The following is a 20,794-nucleotide window of genomic DNA, read 5'->3' on the forward strand; positions in this document are numbered from 1 at the left end:
GTGAACCAGTCATGCCAACCAAACAGATGGTGGTCTAACTTCACAGGCACGTGGGGCCCAGCGTTTTCTTATGGGGTACCTACTGCAGACAGACCTCCAGATGAACCATTGGTGGGCTGAAGGTTAATTGCCATGTAGAGAACAATTCCGTCAAGGGTTACGCAAACAGATCTGCCTGTTTCCACCCTATGCAGGCATAACAGCAGGAGGCACTGTTGATCAACAGTGGTGCAACAAGACAGCAGGACAACACCTGCCCTGCTAGCTGGCCTCCAGGCGTTAATGCGTTTAGCTCAGATGCCATATGGACCTGATTACAGCCTGGTAGACATGACGAGATGAAGCTACATTGCATTAGATCACATTGGTCATCAACTTGGCAGAGAGTATATGTTTTATTGTCACTTACACCAGATAGGTGCAGTAACATGTGTTGTTTACAGGGGCAGCCATAGTAGTATGGCCCCTTGGAGCAAATTATAGGCTAACACCTATGCTACCTGCTGCACTAACCATTCAATAATCAGATTCATAAAGGACTTCAATAAAGCCATGTTATCCATGTAAAACAAGGCGACAATACCATGGCAGTGTGGTTTTAAATTAATTTAACTATCATTCAGCTATTCATCCAGAAGACTGAAGTCCATCCTGTGGCCAGTGCTGCTTCGCCACAGCTCCCTGTAGAGAACTTCCCTTCCCCCGATCCCTGTCCAAGGTGACAGTGTAACAGCCAGGACCTTGACAGAGCCATGGCTGCCAAAGTAGGGCCAATCAGGGCAGGAGATAACTAATGCAGTCTGACATGGGATTTTGAGAAGAGGCTTTGAGCAGTGTCAATGCCACCCTGTCTGGTTGGGCGGAAAAAGAACAGCCTAGAGCCCTAGGACCAGAGCAAGACTACGAGACAGTCAGGGGTCAGGTATAACCAAAAGGGATCTCCAAGGACCAAAATAATATACACTTCAGATGGGTACTCACAGCAGAATATGAGTTACAGTATGATAAAAAAAACAACACTAGAGCTAGGTTCAGCAGATAAATATATTCAAACCCTTTGACTACTGCTGTACATTAAGCAGCAGCTGCAGGAGAAGCACCTCCAAGGTTAACAGCTTCTGTGTCTGAAACCAGATTCTTCTTGGTCATTGACACCATAGAGGCTGAACTTGTCTCAACTTCAAGTTGGAATACTTCAGCCCACGAGAGAGCTGGCCATCATGTTCTCAGTGAGGCTTCTAAAAATGAGCCTCTGCGATGAGCACACCCACACTATATTCCATAGAGAAATAGAAATCCTCTGCTAGCAATGGGAGAGCTGTCAAGAGGGCTGGAGGGATCCTAAAATAACAGCCATGACGCAGCCGATTCCAGCCGCTTGAGCCTAAACAGCCTCGGACAGGGCCAATCAGACCAAAATAATTAATCCCCTCACGGGAGGGCCAGTCAGCCAGAGCAATCACAGCCCTGTTTCAAAATAAATAACAGAAACTTAAAAAAATTTAAATCTGCATGCTTTGGTTTGGTATGAAGGGCATAACAAAGCAATATTTTATTAGCTAGGAGGTCTGGCAGGCACAGTCGGACATAATCTGAAACAACTACAGGGTGTTAGTACATGTGCACCCCTATAAGCTAATCAATACTTGGGTTTTAAGCAGAATTATTGCCACCATGCTAGGGGGGAAGGCAACAACACTAAATTAGTTAACCCTAGTTATTCCTCACTAAACTTGATACTGGGTGCTTAGCACAATTTCCCTTTGGAGATTTACGGGCACAGCCACAGAACATTCACACTTGTCACCCTTGTGTGCGAAGTTCCTTCCAGTCAGATCATCATGAACCAACTACAAGCCAGGAAGACCCATTGAAGTTGCTGGCAAAGAGCACCTGAAATTACTTGGTTGATGTCATGTGCAACATGAAGGTCATATTGGACCGTATACAGTGGGGCAAAAAAGTATTTAGTCAGCCACCAATTGTGCAAGTTCTCTCACTTAAAAAGATGAGAGGCCTGTAATTTTCATCATAGGTACACTTCAACTATGACAGACAAAATGAGAAGAAAAAAAAATCCAGAAAATCACATTGTAGGATTTTTAATGAATTTATTTGCAAATTATGGTGGAAGTATTTGGTCAATAACAAAAGTTTCTCAATACTTTGTTATATACCCTTTGTTGGCAATGACAGAGGTCATACGTTTTCCACCATAATTTGCAAATAAATTCATTAAAAATCCTACAATGTGATTTTCTGGATTTTTCCTCTCTCATTTTGTCTGGCATAGTTGAAGTGTACTTATGATGAAAATTACAGGCCTCTCATCTTTTTAAATGGGAGAACTTGCACAATTGGTGGCTGACTAAATACTTTTTTGCCCGAGTGAGTGAGTGAGTGACATATACATATATACACATACACATACACACACACACACACACACACACACATACATATACATATCAGCCAGTCGTGGTGGGAGGAGTTATTCATGTGCATTAGTACAGTCAGTTCATGAATCTAAAGGTGACTGCACATACTGTAGTTATGAACCACCCAACAGCCCTGTACAGTTGTGCAGTAGCACACAGAACAGCTAGTTCCTCATGTATCACATGGGAATGAGTGAAACCTACTCCTCAGCCTGAAGTTACGCTAGCGAATAGCTAGCTTGTCGCTGACTGGTGAGACGCTTCAGGGTGTTCACTTTCACGTGTTCACGTGTGCTAGCAAGGCAGAGATCCTAAGTTTGTGCCCGGTATGGGCCAAATTGGGAGGAAGTGGTACTCCCTAAGCAAGCAGCGTGACATCCTTTACACTCTCAGTCTAGAAACACAGTGAAAAAAATAACATAAGAAATGTATGGTGCAGTCCATCCTGCAATATCTTGCCCAGGCCACTAAAGACTAACTGGCTGGCTGAGACTTCAAGGCAAAAAGAGACCACTGTAGCTAAATAGGCTAAGGAACTGCCACTCATTTCTGCAGAGTAAATAAATATCCCTAAACTTAGCCTAATAGTTTGATTAAGAAATGGGGCATATGCTGCCAAATTTGCCCAAAAGGTCAGACAATGTCTCCTGGACTTTCTGTTGAGGAAAGTAATGCTAAAAATGTAATGAGACAAAAATAAACAAAATACAGGAAGTGGATCTGCAAGACCTTTGTGTCTCAGGGTCTGACGGATTCCAGTGTGTTTATTGGAAACAGGTTAATGCACTATGACAGGGCAGCAGCAGTAGCTAGCAGTCTTGCCAATTGCAAATCTGACAAAATTGAGAGAGGAAAAAAAAAACGTGCAGTCATCTTGACAGATTGCAGCTGTGGGAATAGACTGACAGGTACAACACATGACACCTCAATAAACCAAGTAGGCAAGAGACACTAAGGAAACAGAGTGACCCTGGGAAGCCTATTCCTGAAGTGTGGGTAAAAGAGGGGAATGTTGAGAGGAGCACCTAGTGGGAACTGAAAGTCGCTGTGTAACGCTACATATTCCGCAGGAGGGAAGGGAAACTGTGCTTTCTGCTCTCGGTTCTTATTTCCTTTGCACTAATGCGTGTCCCTGGCTTTCCAGCCGGCCTTCTGTAAATTGTTTGAACAGTGATGCCAGTGCAAGTTAGCAGTGTGCCTATATGCAATGGTCCTGTCCTGTACACATTTCTATTAGATGTCCCATCAATGGACCCACATTCACACCCAGAAAAGACTGTTTGAAGCAGCAGTAGCCTAAACAGAAAATTTGAGCAAGTTCTAATCTAGCCTAGTTTTGATACCTTGGAGCTTGCAGTTTAATAGCGTTCTTAAGGTTAACTGGCCAACACCCCTGCCCGAGGTAACAAAATCAGTGAATATAATTTATTCTCCGGAAGAGGGGAAGAATAGCAATGGAGATGTCACATCCAGAAGAATATTTATCACCATCATTAAAAAACAGGACCTCACGTCACACCTGCCCCAATGACCAGAACACAATCATATAGTCCTCTGTCCTCCCACCCAGTTAGTAGAGTTCAGTGATCACAAGAGGTGCCCTTGAAGGATGTTTTCTAACCAGCAAGCTTGTTATCTTTATCATCATAGCCAGCCAACTCAAATGTGAATCACTCCAACATGGCAGTGTTGAGTTCCGGCCTGAATTACAGTTCTCTGAACAGGATAGTGACTAAGGACCTGACCACTGTCCTGATGTGAACTGGCATCAGTCCAAGTGGTTACATGAGCTTCAAGGACTGAGAACCGTGGCACTAAAAATACCTCTTCATGAGTCTCTAATAACCAGTCACCAAACCACAATGACTAGCTCAGATAAATGGAATGCAATGCCTTCTTAACTAGAACCAATGTCAAGCCACAGCTTATTTATTGTCGAGACAGAGCTGTATTCAGACTCAGTGGACAGGGCTCTAAACAAGCCTCAAAGCTCATCTCCCTCACTCTGCCTAACCTTGGTGACTGGCAAAGGTTCTGAAAGGAGACCGAGGCTATTGAATATTTAATCAGAGTATTCTAGTCACCTCAAGCCAGCCCCTACCCTCGAGTGAACTGAAGACTGGTCTTTCAAGATAAGAGCGCCGGGCCAAAAAACAAACACAAACTAGGCTAGAATGACTTATCACACTTCCCAAAATTAGTATTGGAAAGTGAAGAGGGCAGCAATAGCAATCACATTTGCTTGATGATCACTGATGCATCAACATGGATTTCATGAATACAGTACAATTACAAGTTCGAATTCCATCATAGTCTGAAATGTGGTACTTCTTTCAGGAACAGGTCACAATAACAATGCATAAAACAGGTATGTTCTACAAGAATAAATCTCGAAGGGACTTATACCCATTTGTGTGGGATGTTAGTGTAGCCTACTTATTGTTTTTAGTTTGATTAAGTAAAAGCATATTATCTTGCTGTGCATTTCTGATGAAAATAATTAGATACAGTAGGCTAGATATAGTCCAACTGAGCTGTCATTTGGATAACTAGGCTCAAAGTATAGGGTTGACATTTAGTCCACTTGAAGAGCCCTTATACACTACATATACAAAAGTATGTGGACACCCCTTCAAAATTTGTGGATTCGGCTATTTCAGGCACACCTGTTGCTGACAAGTATATAAAATCGAGCACACAGACATGCAACCTCAATAGACAAACATTGGCAGTAGAATGAGCTCTTCAGTAAGACCAGTGACTTTCAACATGGCACCGTCATCAGATGTCACCTTTCCAACAAGTCAGTTCGTCAAAGTTCTGCACTGCTAAAGCTGCCCCGGTCAACTCTAAGTGCTGTTATTGTGAAGTGGAAACGTCTAGGAGCAACAACGGCTCCGCAGTGAAGTGGTAGGTCACACAAGCTCACAGAACGGGACCACCGAGTGCTGAAGCGCTTAAAAACAGTGTGTCCTCGGTTGCAACACTCAATACTGAGTTCCAAACCGCCCCTGGAAGCAACGTCAGCATAAGAACGGTTTCGTCAGGAGCTTCATGAAATAGTTTCCATGGCCAAGCAGCCACACAGAAGGCTAAGATCACCATGCACAATGCCAAGTATCAGCTGGAGTGGTGTAAAGCTCTCCAGCCATCTGGAGTGATGAATCACGCTTCACCATCTGGAAGTCCGATGGACAAATCTGGGTTTGACGGATGCCGGTAGAACGCCAACTGTGTGCTCCAATGCATAGTGCCAACTGTAAAAGTATGGAGGAGGAATAATGGTCTGGGGCTGTTTTTCATGGTTCAGGCCCCTTAGTTCAAGTGAATGGAAATCCTAACTCTACAGCATACAAAGACACTCTAGACAATTCTTTGTTTCTGACCTTGTGGCAACAGTTTGGGGAAGTGCCTTTCCTGTTTCAGCATGACGATGCCCCTGTGCACAAAGCGAGGTCCATACAGAAATGGTTTGTTGAGATTGGTGTGGAAGAACTTGACTGGCCTGCACAGAGACCTGACCTCAACCCCATCGAACACCTTTGGGAGGAATTGGGACACCGACTGTGAGCCAGGCCTAATCGCCTGTGCTCACTAATGCTCATGGCTGAGTGGAAGCAAGTCCCTGCAGCAATGTTCCAACATCTAGTGGAAAGCATTCCCAGAAGAGTAGAGGCTGTTCTAGCAGCAAAGGCGGGGATCAACTCCATAATAATGCCTATGATTTTGCAATGAAATGTTCGATGAGCAGGTGTCCACAAACTTTTGGGTCATGTAGTGTATAATAAGGGGATTATAAAGTATTCACTTGGAAGACACAGTAATCCCATAAGTAATGTGGGCATACCCATAAGTCTTAAGATGTAACTCAAAACACCATCCTCAGATAACAGCATATCAACAGCTCTGTGCCTACGGTATGTACATCGTTCCACACCCACCCCAAGCAGTTCCACTCCTAACAAAAGACAACTAAAGTTATCCAGTAAAACCTGTGTGACCGGAGGCAGAGGGATAACTGTTTCATATAACTTAAAATGTATTCACAGTGAAATGTCCCTCCTATAACCTAATCAAAAGGTGCAGGCGTAATGTGATTACAATCTTGAAATATGAATATGTCCTCATGTCAGCCTGCCTGGAGTAGAAGCTTGAATTAAAGTATGTTTGTTAAATACACATTTGTATTCTTGAACCCCCAATCTTCCACAACACAGTAATGAGATTAGTGTACTGGCTGGATAAATGTAGGTTGCCTATTAGACTTCCATGGTGCAAACGTTTCTTACCTTCGAAATGGTCTGCCCATTTTTTTGTCTGATTCCGAGCTAGATGGTACACAAGGCTCAGGAACCCCTTCCCCTCTCTTGTGACAGTAGTTTATATCCGGACTGCTGTCCAGCAATGTGTTGGTGGAAGAGCTGTCATGGTCCACGGTGAGCGAGTTATTTCGCTTTCGCATCACTGAAATGTAAAAGCACAATGTGAAAGAAAAGCGACAAAGGATGTGAAACACCGTCTATCACTATTGCATTTGATTTGACAGCAATACTAGGCAGCGCCGGTGATGTAGTTTGGCAACGAATTCTCGGTAAGAAGCCGGGTAAAGATGAGGTCAGGGTGCCGTTGTTTTCTCCCCAGCACCGCTGACTATCAGCACTTTTGCTAGCTACATTGTTTGTAGAAGTCCGATATCTGCAGAGACCAGCTGATCAAATCAACCTTTCCCCTGGGTTCCCATTTAAGCCAATCAGAGCAGACCAGTACGCCATCTTTTTAAAGGAAATGTAGCTACAAAGCTAGTTCGCCATTTAGAGCTAGCTAGCAACTTTTCAAAACCCACCACCTCAGTTATCTAGCTAGTAACTAACTACATAGTATTGCAGAATAAACCCCCATATATTCCAACATTGAACTAGCTAACATATGAACTGTGACATCTAAACTATCTCCACTAGCTAACCTAAATTGACAGCAAGTGGTTTCGCGTTAAACACTAGCTAGCTAAGCAACACAACGTGATGTTTGTTGTTGTATTCGAATGCAAATACTATTTATGGTTTTAATCAAATGAAAATGATAAAAATACAATACCTTTGTTGTTATTTTTTTATTAAACTGACAACATGACAAGCGAGGACACCGGTAATGTGCTGTCCGCCAGCGGTGACAGCAGCAGGTGTGGTGGGTTGGTACAATTTGTCTTTCATCGGTACCCATAGTTTCCGCTTATGTGATCATAACAAAGCATTTTGCCGCGAAAACTCAGCCGCTGTCTGACAGTAACTATTCACATCATTCTAGATACGGTGAAATAATTACAGGATAATCACTAATTTAATGCGAGTGTAAGGTTTAGCCTACTGTTAAGTCTAACTTGATATACGGTATCCTATTCATTTATAACAATATTTACCAAGAGAGATGTTTTGTGAAAAGGCAATCGAAATAATCAGAGAACTTCACCGGATGGGCGATGGTCAACTGCCTGCATTCAATGTAAGTGGCACATTCAGCAGGTTATAAAGATATACTGGATTTGTAGCCATTAGTGCAGATGGAATTGCTAACTAGTTAGATTGTTAGTTTACTCTAGTGATGCAGGAGTCAACACTGTCTTGACACGTGATACCTAGTACACCCAACTGCCACACATAACATACTATTATTGGCTTAGCCATATCAACCTCCTTAGGGCTGCACAATTAATCGCATTTTCATCGCTATTGCTATATAGACATGTGCAAGAGGCTGCATATTTTTTTTTACGCCATGAATGTAAATTCTAATGTAATAAGGGTCCCCTGAGAAACTCTAACCAACACTTTGTTCCTATTCTGTCACAACAACGTATACGGTACCTGTCTTTTTCATTCGTTGTCATACCAAACAACACCAACCATATGATTTAAATACTACTTTGATTTATATGACTCCAACAGTACAGTGTTTTGATCTAAATCGCAAGTAAAATCTCTATCGCAATATTTGGTTAAAAACAAATCGCAAGTAAATGATTTGCCCATATGGTGCAGCCCTATTCCTTGCCCTGCTCTTCTGACTTAGGGTTCTTGAGAGCTAATATCAACCTAGCCAGCCATCACTAGAATGCGTTTCACTCAGTAATAGCTAACATCAACCTAGCCAAATTATGAATACAAAGTGAAGACGTTTAGATCAGTTTGATTGTTAGCAATTTGGTTATAATGCCACTGACTACATGGTCATTTGACTTTTATTACTGCTCACTAACTGACACCTTCTTTGCATATATGCTCTCTGCAGGAAGATGGTATTCGTCAGGTGCTGGAGGAGATGAAAGCATTATATGAGCAGAATCAAAGTGATGTGTGAGTTAAGACATTAAACATTGTCACACATTGACATTCTCTTTGAGTATTCATTGAATATTTGAATGTGTCTCTTTCCCATCGAGTTCTGAAATAATTACCTTGTGGGTTTTAACAAATACGTTTTATTTCACACTTCAAAGCAATGAAGCCAAGTCTGAGGGAAAAAGTGAGTTGATTCCAACCATCAAGTTCCGTCACTGCTGTCTGCTGAGAAACCAACGTTGCATCGCTGCCTACCTGTGAGTGCCTGATGTGATGAGTTGATTTTGAGCTCATCATCACTACTAATGTTTTTGTTGACAGTTACACTGACCATCTCATAGTTTCTTAGGATAGGACAACATCATTGCTAATTTCCTCTCCTCAGCTATGACAGGCTCCTACGCATTCGGACTTTGAGGTGGGAGTACGGAAGTGTGTTGCCCACAAACATCCGCTTCCACATGTGTGCAGAAGAGGTATGTTTCTTTCTTTCAAAGGCAAGAAACAAATTGGACAGAAGATGGCAGGGTGATGGCATCTGACTCTTAAAATGTCATGTTTCATTTTGAATAGTTGGAATGGTTTAACCAGTACAAGAAGTCACTGGCTACCTTCATGAGGTCACTTGGAGGAGAGGAAGGACTTGACATAACACAGGACATGAAGCCTCCAAAGAGTTTGTACATTGAGGTAAGATACACAAGGGAACTGCATGCCCGCAAGGACCTGACCAGAGACTAAGTGAATGTTGGTAGGGACCACTTGTGCCGTTAGTCAACAACTGTATCAATTAATTCAAACTGCAGCACATAGACCCTTGACTATTAGGTGCTCCTTCCTTTGGTCTTCATTTAGATATTTTTACATATTGGTCATGTTCTATTGATTTGACCCTCTTGCCATTTAGTTTTTCTCACCATGTATTTCTCTCCATAGGTGCGCTGTTTAAAAGATCATGGCGAGTTTGAAATAGACGACGGGACCATCATTCTTCTGAAGAAAAACAGTCAGGTATAAAAAAAAGAAAAAGTATTATATGTGAAAACCATCACTATACTTGCACATTGTGTAAAGAATTGAACATGAGTCACTCTTGTCTCCGCAGCACTTCCTGCCACGATGGAAGTGTGAGCAGTTGATTCGCCAGGGGGTCTTGGAGCACATCATGTCTTGAATCAATTGCCAGAACTATATTACCTTTTTTTTTCAGAGGATTATCCATTTAAGTGAGACAATGCATAAGGTGATGCTATTTTGAAAAAGATCTTTAAAACAATAATTAATTCAAATACACTTATCTGTAGGTGATTTATTACTGGGTCAGTTCTGTTTTACTTTAATTGTGGAGTGATTGTAGTGCATAACAAATCCATAGCTTGCATGTTAGTGTTTTTACAATAATTACCTACTTACATTGTTCGATTGACAAGACATTGTCGCAACAATCTTTTTTAGTACTCAAATAGTTTAGGAATTAAAAGGTTTGACTGTACAGCAGTGCTTGAGGATTGAACATTGTGCAGATGTATCAAAACTTTACATTTGTAAATACTGTGCTTTTGGTTGGTAATTTAAAATACCACAAAGAACACTTCATTAAAAGTTGCTAAACCCTTTCTTTGATTCATTTTGTGATTAAATTAGGATTCAGCCTTTTCACATACAGTACCATTCATCTCCTACAGTCTGACAGACTTAACGTTAAATTCAGTACCTTGAGTGTGTTTGATGATCAAACTGGAATGTTATACCATTGGTCCCATTATACATCTAATCGACTCTCAGACCTACCAACACAGCATGATGCTGGAGGATAGTCTGTAACCTAACATACTGCCTGCCTCTGCAGAGACCGAATAAAATACTTCATGTGAACTTTGATTGACCTTCACAAAAAAAATGAGTCTTGCGTTAACCTCAATAAAAAAATATATACACAAAAAATAAAGTACATGCATAATACCCTGGTGGCTGAAAACACTTAAGTCTTGTGCTGTTCCACTTACCCAAATAACTTGTGCTAATTGTGTGCAATCAAACCCACCATCCCACGAGGGAGTTGTGACACAGTGATTTTGTTATGGATTTTACAGAATCATTGTGGACCACCTGCCACATTACGCATCAATGTTTCATTGGGATGGTCATCCAATAATAAGGTTAAGGGAAGGAAACTTAAGAGGTCTTTCACAGTTGTCAATGTCTTTTGGGGAGTAGCGTTGTTCTGAGTAGCAGGGAACTGCTACGCAGAGAGGGAGGCAGGGGTGATCTTACGAAGGAGCTTGTTGAGGGCTGTAATCTTCTCCTCTAAGACAAAGTTCTTTTTCTCTGCACTCTTCTGTCGCTGCTCAGTGACCTGCAGTGCCTTCATCAGCTGGGAGTTCTCCACATACAGGTCCTTCAGCATGATGTCTGACTTGGCATTCTTCGCCAGCTGTGGGTGGGACAGGGACAATGAAATACAGTCAGCTTTTCAGGGCATGTTTCTCTGCCATTTGTCTTGTATGAATGGTAAACTGACCTGCTCCTTCAGCTGGTTGACCTTCTCCTGTAGCATCTTGCGCACACTCCTCAGCTTGGTCTCCACCCCCTCCATCCCCTCCTGCATGTTCCCTATCACCTTCTCATATTGCTCCTGAGCACAAACAGAGAGCCAGCACTTACAGCACGTAAAAGTTGGAAGTTTACATACACCTTAGCCAAATACATTTAAACTCAGTTTTTCACAATTCCTGACATTTAATCCTAGTAAAAAATCCCTGTCTTTGGTCAGTTAGGATCACCACTTTATTTTAAGAATGTGAAATGTCAGAATAATAGTAAAGCAAATTATTTATTTCAGCTTTTATTTCTTTCATCACATTCCCAGTGGGTCAGAAGTTTACATACACTCAATTAGTATTTGGGCATTGCCTTTAAATTGTTTAACTTGGGTCAAACAATTTGGGTAGCCTTCCACCAGCTTCCCACTATAAGTTGGGTGAATTTTGGCCAATTCCTCCTGACAGAGCGTGTGTAACCGAGTCAGGTTTGTAGGCCTCCTTGCTCGCACATGCTTTTTCAGTTCTGCCCACAAATGTTCTATAGGACTGAGGTCAGGGCTTTGTGATGGCCACTCCAATACCTTGACTTTGTTGTCCTTAAGCCATTTTGCCACAACGTTGGAAGTATGCTTGGGGTCATTGTCCATTTGAAAGACCCATTTGCGACCAAGCTTTAACTTCCTGACTGATGTCTTGAGATGTTGCTTCAATATATCCACATAATTGTCCTTCCTCATGAAGCCATCTATTTTGTGAAGTGCACCAGTCCTTCCTGCAGCCACCCCCGTGCTTCATGGTTGGGGTTCTTCGGCTTGCCAGCCTCCCCCTTTTTCCTCAAAACATAACGATGGTCTTTATGGCGAAACAGTTCCATTTTTTTTTCATCAGACCAGAGGACATTTTCTCCAAAAAGTATTATCTTTGTCCCCATGTGCAGTTGCAAACCGTAGTCTGGCTTTTTTGTGGAGGTTTTGGAGCAGTGGCTTCTTCCTTGCTGAGCGGCCTTTCAGGTTATATCGATATAGGACTCGTTTTACTGTGAATATAGATACTTTTGTACCTATTTCCTACAGCATCTTCACAAGGTCCTTTGCTGTTGTTCTGGCATTGATTTGCACTTTTCGCACCAAAGTACATTCATCTCTAGGAGACGGAATGAGTCTCCTTCCTGAGCGGTATGGCGGCTGCGTGGTCCCATGGTGTTTATACTTGCATACTATTGTTTGTACAGATGAAAGTGGTACCTTCAGGCATCTGGAAATTGCTCCCAAGGATGAACCAGTCTTGTGGAGGTCTACAATTATTTTCCTGAGGTCTTGGCTGGTTTCTTTTGATCTTCCCATGAGGTCAAGCAAAGAGGCACTGAGTTTGAAGGTAGGCCTTGAAATACATCCACAGGTACATCTCCAATTGACTCAAATTATGTCAATTAGCCTATCAGAAGCTTCTAAAGCCATGACATAATTTTCTGGAATTTTCCAAGCTGTTTAAAGGCACAGTCAACTTAGTGTATGTAAACTTCTGACCCACTGGAATTGTGATACAGTGAATTATAAGTGAAATAATCTGTCTGTAAACAATTGTTGGAAAAATTACTTGTGTCATGCACAAAGTAGATGTCCTAACCGACTTGCCAAAACTATAGTTTGTTAACAAGAAATTTGTGGAGGGGTTGAAAAACGAGTTTTAATGATTCCAACCTAAGTGTATGTAAACTTCGGACTTCAACTGTACATTTATGGATCACTTTTAGTTCTGTGTTAAACTATGGTTGATTCTTCTGAGAAGTCTGAAAGGGTGCAAATCATGCCTATTGAACTGTAACCAGTGGCTGGATTGGGTGCATCCTGTACACTACCTGCTGCAGGCCTATCTGGGTGCTGGCTTGCTGGGCCTGTGTGCGGAGGGTCTGCTGCAGCTTCTTCCCCCTGCGCTTCTCATCTGCCAGCTGGGCTTGAAAGTGTGCCAGCTGCTCCATGGAACCCAGGCCTGCCTGCTCCCTCAACTGCTGCAGCTCCTGGACATGCTGGGCCTGGGCTAGTGTCAAGGCTGTGTCCACCATCAGTGCCTGCACCATAAAACAGTGTGTGTTTGAGAATCAACTACATTGTAGTCAGACTGTACAGTGAGCCACTAATAGCCTAGCACCCCAAACTATTCTTGCTCAAACTGATCCCCTCAAACACGCTGATAGACTCAATAGGATATGGAGTTTGGAAATGTTCATGAAATGAATTTCTGCAAGCCTGGATTAGTGCACATTTGTACCATGGTGTTAGTTGCTCAATTTGAGTTTGAATTGGCAAACCTGCATTCAGTTTAGAATTATATTTATCAATTATTTGACCAAAATGTTTGAATTAGTCACCTGATCCTGTGCCTCTGCCCTGGCAGTCTCCAGCTGTGTCTGTTTGTTCTTTAGAGTCAGGCACTCCTCGGTCAGACTCTGAACCTCCACATCCTGGCCCTGCAGCTGATACACCTGAAGGAAACAAAGCACAACAACCACTTCAAAAATAATTCACCTTGAAAATAAAGCATTGCATGCAAGCATCAGTGACCGCATTTGCAGACTAACAGTAAGATTTAACTCAACAGAGCGCACATTCAAGGATCAGCCCAAAGGCTTCATTATTTGAAGAGGTCTGAAAAAATATGGGCCTATTTTCATGGAATTCTACGTCATTTGGCAGATTAGAGTCTTCTCTTTTTAGCAGTAGATATTTGATTTCCAAACTGTGTTTTCCAGTGATTGTATTTTGAAATAGAAGGCCAATTTTACCTGCTGTTCACTGAAAGCCGCAACTCAACAATCAGCTGATATTGGGCTCCCGAGTGGCACAGCGGTCTAAGGCACTGCATCTCAGTGCTAGAGGTGTCACTACCGACACCCTGGTTTGAATCCAGGCTGTATCACAACCGGCAGTGATTGGGAGTCCCATAGGGCGGTGTCATCCGGGTTTGGGCCAGTGTCATCCGTGTTTGGCCGTCATTGTAAATAATAATTTGTTCATAACTGACTTGCCAGGTTAAATAAAATAAAACATATTTGCCACGCACTGCCCAAGTTGCAGGCTGTAGTTGCATTTATGCTTAAAAACAATCCACCACAGCTATTTTTTTAAAGAAGCTAGCTATTGGTCCTCTATGGCTAAATTATAGTATCTGGTGTAGTATTTAGAATTTGATCTATTTATGTACAAACAAGAAATACTACATACTGAACAAAAATATAAACGTAAAGTGTTGTTTCCATGTTTGATGAGCTGAAATAAAAGATCCCAGAAATGTTCCATATACACAAAAAAACGTTCAAATTTTGTCCACAAATTGGTTTACATCCCTATTCGTGAACATTTCTCCTTTGCCAAGATATGCCACAACGGTCAGGTGGATGGATTCATCATTACACAGGTGCACCTTGTACTGGGGACAATAAAAGGCAGCTCATAAATGTGCAGTTTTGTCACACAACACAATGCCACAGATGTCTCAAGTTTTGAGGGTGTGTGCAAATGGCATGCTGACTGCAGCAATGTCCACCAGAGCCGTTGCCAGAGAATGTTCATTTCTTTACCATAAGCTGCCTCCAAAGTCATTTTAGAGAATTTGACAGTACGTCCAACTGGCCTCACAAACGAAGACCAAGTGGGAACCACGCCAGCCCAGGACCTCCACATCCGGCTTCTTCACTTGCGGGATCGTCTGAGACCAGCTACCCGAACAGCTGATAAAACTGGGTTTGCACAACCGAAGAATTGCTGCACAAACTGTCTGACATCGTCTCAGGGAAGCTCATCTGCATGCTCGTCGTCTTCACCAGGGTCTTGACCTGACAGCAGTTTGGAGTCGTAACTGACTTCAGTGGGCAAATGCTCAACTTCGATGGCCATTGTCACACTGGAGAAGTGTGCTCTTCACGGATGAATCCCGGTTTCAACTGTACTGGCATAAAGAGTGTATGGCGTCGCGTGGGTGAGCCGTTTCCTGATGTCAATGTGGTGAACAGAATTGAATTTTATCGATGGCTGTTTGAATGCACAGAGATACCGTGATGAGATCCTGAGGTCTATTGTCGTACCATTCATCCACCGCCATCACCTCATGTTTCAGCATGATAATGCACGGCCCCATGCCGCAAGGATCTATACACAATTCCTGGAAGCTCAAAATGTCCCAATTCTCCCATGGCCTGCATACTCGCCAGACATGTCACCCATTGAGCTGTTTGGGATGCTCTGGATCGATGTGTACGGCAGCGTGTTCCAGTTTCCGCCAATATCTAGCAATTTTACACAGCCATTGAAGAGGACTGGTTTTCTGATTCATGCCCCATATATTTTTTAAGGTATCTGTGACCAACAGATGCATATCTGTTCATGTCTACATTTGACACTTCAATGCGACTTCTGCTATCAGAATAAGATAGCATTGAAAAGACGGTCTAGTCACTTTGTGGTCTGATTGGGTGACCAATTGTGGTCTGAAGTGGCTGACCACTTCAGGTGGTGGTCAGGGATGCATTGTGTGCATATTTCTCTTTAGTCTGGATGAAATCAGGCTACCGAAAGCCATGCAGTGGACGACGTTATCACACGTTCCTCCCATAAGTCTCCAGAAAACTTGTGTTTTGGGACTGAGGCACCTTTTCGTTATAAAATTGGAGGAAATACGTTCCTAGTGTGTGAGGAACATGTTTCTAGGCTTCATAAATGCATTTTCATTTTTATGCTTTGCCATCTCTTTAGCGTTGCTTTCTAGCTTGCTGGCTAGCTACAGAGATTAGCTGGCTAATTAGCTACATTAGTTAGCTAGAGACGGCCTCTGTATTCCCTGTCATGTGAAATCCATAGATTAGGGCCTAATTCATTCATTTCAATTTATTGATTTCCTTATATGAACTGTAACTCAGTAAAAATCAGAGAAAGATTAGCATGTTGCGTTTATATTTTTGTCCAGTGTAATTTTGGCAAAATATATTCCAATTTACAAGGGGCTGCTGCAGCACCTCCAGCACCCCTACATCCCGTGGCTATGGCTTTAAGAGCAAGTAACGTAGCTCTACCCTGTGGAGCAGCTCCTGGTTTTGGAGGCGCAGGCTCTGGCACTCCTTTTGTAGGGCCATAGTGGCCTCCTCCTCATGTTGTTTCTGGGCCAGACGCAGCTGCTCCTTCTCCCTGCTTAGCCTGCCCATGCTGGCCTCCAGCTCCTTTACCTGATGATCAGCAGACAACAATGAAGTCAGTCAAAGTGCTAATGTATCACAACACTTCATTAAAGATCACATTCAGGACCAGCAAACAGTGAGCAGACATTTCTATTGTTTTCGTCGTTAGTATGTCACCTACCTTGTCCTGGGCATCCTGTATCATCCTCTGGTGGTTGGCTACTTCCTGGGTCTGGCCATTCTTCTCCTGATCCACTGCCTGGAGCTGGGAGCGAAGCAGCTCCACCTGGGAGTCCACAGAGAGAAGAGACTCTTGGAGCTTCTCAACCTGAAAACAATAACATCATAATTCATACATATTCAGTCAGAGGAAACTGACTGAACAGAGTTGCAATAGCCAAGTACATCCTTCTCTCACCTTCTGGGTCCTCTCCTCCACCTCCCTCAGCAGCCTCTCCTTATCCTGCTCCAGCCATTGGTGCTTCAGGGTCAGGCTGGTCAGTGAGGACTCCACCTCTGATAAACACTGGAGCTAAGAGCAAACAAGACATTTAAGAACCAAGATACATAAATGAGGCCCATTCATTAAAAATGCTGACCAAGAAAATTCTCACAAACTTCAATTTCCCATAGACCAAAATATAGTATCTAGACAATGGAAAACTCTACCACAACTGTCCCAAAAGTCCCCTATATATACACACACACACCTTTTCCTTGATGGTGTGGAGTTCTCTCTCCAGCAGCTCCTTGTCGTGCCGCCAGGCTGCCTGCAGGTGGAGTCTCTCCCTCTCCTGCTGGGTGGAGGTCTCCTGGAGCTGCCTGGCTGTGGCCGCCCCCTCCTCCTGCTCCCGGGACACCTGCGCCAGCCTCTCCGTCAGCATCTGGACCGCCCCCTGGTCGGCACGGAGACGGGAGCTAAGCTCAGCGTTCACGCCGCTCAGCTGCAGGTTGTGGGCTCTCAGGTCCAGCACCTCTTCCTGGTACTTGGCGTTCTGAGAGGGAAGGGAATGGATGAAGGGTTTATCAGACTGGGATTGCTCATCACTATGCAGTGACCTCGGGTGATTGAGAGAATGATCATGTGTCCAATGATCAAATGTAGGCTATTAAAATCTATCAGGCTAAAAGGGTCAGTTGAACTATGCAGGGTGATTATAGTGAAATGGAAAACGATTGAAAACAAACCTCTTTGTGAAGTCTCTCCTGCTTCTCCCTGTTCTTCTCGTGTTCCTGCTCCACTTCGTCCAGTTTCTTTCTGGTGAAATCAAAGACGGAACGGAATGATTAATAGCTGTGAAGACAGAATACATCTTAAATAACAACCCCTTCTGTAACATACATTTGTAAACCATATCTGAATTTAACATTATCTCACAGCAACACATTACTGACGGATCAGCTTACTTCTTCTTGACGATCTCTTCCTCCATTCTCTGGACATCCTGCTGTAACATGGCCAGTCTGTCCTTCAGAGCACTGTTCTCACAGTTCACCTCATCTAACTGAGAACTAGAGTTGAAATAGTTTACATAGGAGTTTTTCCTCAAAGGCATTTTAATCTGGAAGATATTTAAACATAATATTTATCTGGAGATTGATTTGATAGAGGCATTTATAATTTGAAGCAAACATTTGAGTTCCAGATGAAACTCTGGGTGAAATCAATGCACTTATGTGGCGAAAGTAAAATGGACACTGGTTTAGACAAACAAACATTCAATGATATAAAATAATGTTAGTCAGACAAATTAAATCTAATATCATGCACCTAGGTGAAAATCATGCCGCTAGAGAGACAGAAAATTGTTAATGCATTCCAGACAATTAAAGTGTTAAGGTTTAGAGAAGGTTAAACACTTGGAGAAGGTTTGTGAGGAGAAAAGGTGAGGATCTCTTTCAGATGAGAGCAGATCGGTTGCAATTAGTCATTCAAATTTCAGCCAACATGTTTGGGGCAGAAACACATTGGAATGTTTCAAGGCAGGTGGAGGTTAGTCATTTGAAGGTTGGTTTGGTTTGATTTCCGGCAACAGGCCTGCACGTCACAAACCTGTGTGGACTGGTAGGATCCATCACCATCTCCAGAGCCATGACCAGCTTCTCCATCTCCACCAGCTGCTCCTTCATCCTGCCCTTCTCCCACTCAAAGTCCTCCTCCAACCTGTGGACCTCTGCCTGAGAGGACAGCAGGGCCTGCTGCAGCTGGACTGTGGTGCTGCTGCCAGCCTTTCCTCTGAGGGAGCACAGCTCTCTCTCCTTGGTCTCCAGCTGGGTGTTCAGCAGCTCCTCTTCCCTATAGTGCTTATTGGACAGGGCTTCCGCTATCTCTACCAGACCTGCAGTCTGCTTTATATCTGATTCAAGGTGGTCTACTTCTGTGAATTTGGCCTCTAGCTGGGTCCTGAGATCAGAAACTAGGTTGGACATTTCAACCAGTTGGGCATTCAGCTGGTGGATGTGGTCTTGGAGTTTGGATGATTCCATTTCCATTTCTACGATCTGGTTGGAGAGTTGGTCTGCCAGGCGGATGTAGTGGGCGTTCTCCTGGCCCAGACAGCCCATCTCTTCCCTTTCCAGGTCCAGGGTGGATTTGATCTCCATGACCTGGGTTTGTTCCAGCCTCAATGCTTCCTGTAGACTCTTCTCTGCCCTCTTCCACTGGTTTAACTCCTCAGTGACACAGTCAAGATCTGACTGTAGACAGTCAACAGTTGTTCTGTGTTTTCTCAGCTCCTCCATCAGCTTCGCTCTGTCCGTCTTCTGGGAGTCCAGCTCAGCAGTCTGCCTTGAGCATCGTTCAACTTCATTTCTCAGAGCCTCCCGTGCCCTCTCCAACTCCCCCCTCAGGGTATCCGTGTCTTCCTCTTTGGCCCTCAGCTGAGCTTGCTGTTGTAGGAAGGTGCTGGACAAACTGCTACAGTTCTCCGCCATCATTTCCTTGTCCTGAAGAAGTGTCATATATTCAGACCGTAGACTATGCAGCTCCTCTCTTAGCTGAGACACCTCACTAAGGATCTCTCGCTCTCTATCCCTCACCAACCCCAGTTCCTCCTCTACATCATGCTGTTCAGAGGTCAGACGCTCGGTCAAAGCCTCAGACTCCAGACACACAGTGCGTTCCTCCAGCTCCAGCTGGGCACAAACCACTTCCAGTTTGGCCTCTAGTTGACTGCACCGATCGCAAGTCTCTTCCAGTTCAGCCTCTAACTGACTGCACTGTGTTTGATAGTGCTCTAGTTTCACCTCTAACTGACAATGCTGTATAAGTGACTTCTGCCTATCGGAGGTCAGATCTGCCTGCTCCTGCAAACTGGCTATGTGCTCTTTCAGCTGCCGGACTTCCTCCTGGTGCCCTTCCTCCAGCCTCTTCCTCTCCACAGCGGACCGGCTGCAGATCCTGGCCTGCTCCTCAACCGCCCTCTCTGTACTGTGGAGTCTCTCCCTGTGCCTCTCCTGCTCCAGTTCCAGCCGCAGGCGCTCACAGCGTAGCTGGTGCATGAAGCTGCGCTGGGCCTCGCCTTGCTGAGTCTTCATCTGAGACACCTGCTGCTCTGCCTCTTCCCTGATTACATAGCACACACACTGTTCACCAAGGCACACAGAGACAGATACATACACATATACAGTACGAGTGAAAAGTTTGGACACATACTCATTCAAGTTTTTATTTGTATTTTTTTACTATTTTCTACATTTTAGAATAATAGTGAAGACATCAAAACCATGAAATAAAACATGGAATTATGTAGTAACCAAAAAACTGTTAAACAAATCAAAATATATTTTATATTTGAGATTCTTCAAATAGCCACCTATTGCCTTGAAGACAGCTTTGCACTCTTGGCATTCTCTCAACCAGCTTCACCTGGAATGCTTTTCCAACAATCTTGAAGGAGTTCCCATATATGCTGAGCAGTTGTTGGCGCCTTTTCTATTCACTCTGCGGTCCAACTCATCCCAAACCATCTCAATTGGGTTGAAGTTAGGTAGTTGTGGAGGCCAGGTCATCTGATGCAGCACTCCACCAACTCTCCTTCTTTGTCAAATAGCCCTTACACAGCCTGGAGGTGTGTTGGGTCATTGTCCTATTGAAAAACAAATGATAGTCCCACTAAGTGCAAACCAGATGGGATGGCATTTCACTGCAGAATGCGGTGGTAGTCATGCTGGTTAAGTGGGCCTTGAATTGTAAATACATCACTGACAGTGTCACCAGCAAAGCACCATCATACCTCCATGCTTCACGTTGGGAACCACACATGCAGAGATCATCAGTTCACCTACTCTGCGTCTCACAAAGACATGGCG

At 43.6% G+C, this 20,794-nt stretch overlaps 3 protein-coding genes across 7 annotated transcripts in view; 1 reads left to right on the forward strand and 2 right to left on the reverse strand.

Moving 5' to 3' along the window:
• Positions 1 to 7,666, reverse strand: part of abhd12 (abhydrolase domain containing 12, lysophospholipase) — a 28,032-nt gene extending 20,366 nt beyond the window's left edge. Inside the window, exons 1-2 of one of the 2 annotated variants that reach the window (XM_021608942.2) lie at positions 7,533 to 7,666; positions 6,728 to 6,902 (exon numbers count right to left, since the gene is read on the reverse strand). In XM_021608942.2, coding sequence (XP_021464617.1) covers positions 6,728 to 6,900 — 173 coding nt within the window. In that variant the 5' untranslated portion in view covers positions 6,901 to 6,902; positions 7,533 to 7,666. Of the gene's footprint in view, positions 1 to 6,727; positions 7,172 to 7,532 lie in introns of those variants that run through there. The other variant, XM_021608934.2, reaches the window with a different exon arrangement.
• Positions 7,602 to 10,389, forward strand: gins1 (GINS complex subunit 1 (Psf1 homolog)). Its single transcript, XM_021608956.2, has 7 exons — positions 7,602 to 7,937; positions 8,724 to 8,788; positions 8,932 to 9,030; positions 9,159 to 9,249; positions 9,347 to 9,463; positions 9,710 to 9,784; positions 9,879 to 10,389. Exons 1-7 carry the CDS (start codon positions 7,863 to 7,865, stop codon positions 9,945 to 9,947), a joined length of 591 nt encoding a protein of 196 aa, XP_021464631.1. The 5' UTR covers positions 7,602 to 7,862; the 3' UTR covers positions 9,948 to 10,389.
• ninl (ninein-like) overlaps positions 10,337 to 20,794 on the reverse strand; it is a 52,788-nt gene continuing 42,330 nt past the window's right edge. For 3 of the 4 annotated variants that reach the window (XM_021608877.2, XM_036983326.1, XM_021608870.2), the window contains exons 18-28: positions 18,537 to 20,048; positions 17,891 to 17,995; positions 17,672 to 17,741; positions 17,194 to 17,478; positions 16,902 to 17,015; positions 16,665 to 16,811; positions 16,382 to 16,531; positions 13,685 to 13,798; positions 13,175 to 13,384; positions 11,295 to 11,408; positions 10,337 to 11,207 (exon numbers count right to left, since the gene is read on the reverse strand). In XM_021608877.2, the coding sequence (XP_021464552.2) occupies positions 11,016 to 11,207; positions 11,295 to 11,408; positions 13,175 to 13,384; positions 13,685 to 13,798; positions 16,382 to 16,531; positions 16,665 to 16,811; positions 16,902 to 17,015; positions 17,194 to 17,478; positions 17,672 to 17,741; positions 17,891 to 17,995; positions 18,537 to 20,048 (3,013 nt within the window). In that variant the 3' untranslated portion in view covers positions 10,337 to 11,015. The remainder of the gene's footprint in view (positions 11,208 to 11,294; positions 11,409 to 13,174; positions 13,385 to 13,684; positions 13,799 to 16,381; positions 16,532 to 16,664; positions 16,812 to 16,901; positions 17,016 to 17,193; positions 17,479 to 17,671; positions 17,742 to 17,890; positions 17,996 to 18,536; positions 20,049 to 20,794) is intronic. The other variant, XM_021608893.2, reaches the window with a different exon arrangement.

The sequence above is a fragment of the Oncorhynchus mykiss genome, chromosome 1 (genome assembly GCF_013265735.2).
Source record: "Oncorhynchus mykiss isolate Arlee chromosome 1, USDA_OmykA_1.1, whole genome shotgun sequence".
In the NCBI taxonomy this organism is placed as follows: domain Eukaryota; kingdom Metazoa; phylum Chordata; class Actinopteri; order Salmoniformes; family Salmonidae; genus Oncorhynchus; species Oncorhynchus mykiss.

Excerpts from the sequence above, each read along its gene's own strand:
- gins1 (XM_021608956.2), top strand. The coding sequence starts at position 7,863 with ATGTTTTGTGAAAAGGCAATCGAAATAATCAGAGAACTTCACCGGATG. Across the intron at positions 8,789-8,931 it reads GAGCAGAATCAAAGTGATGT|CAATGAAGCCAAGTCTGAGG; the intron begins GTGAGTTAAGAC and ends CACACTTCAAAG. Across the intron at positions 9,031-9,158 it reads CGTTGCATCGCTGCCTACCT|CTATGACAGGCTCCTACGCA; the intron begins GTGAGTGCCTGA and ends TCCTCTCCTCAG.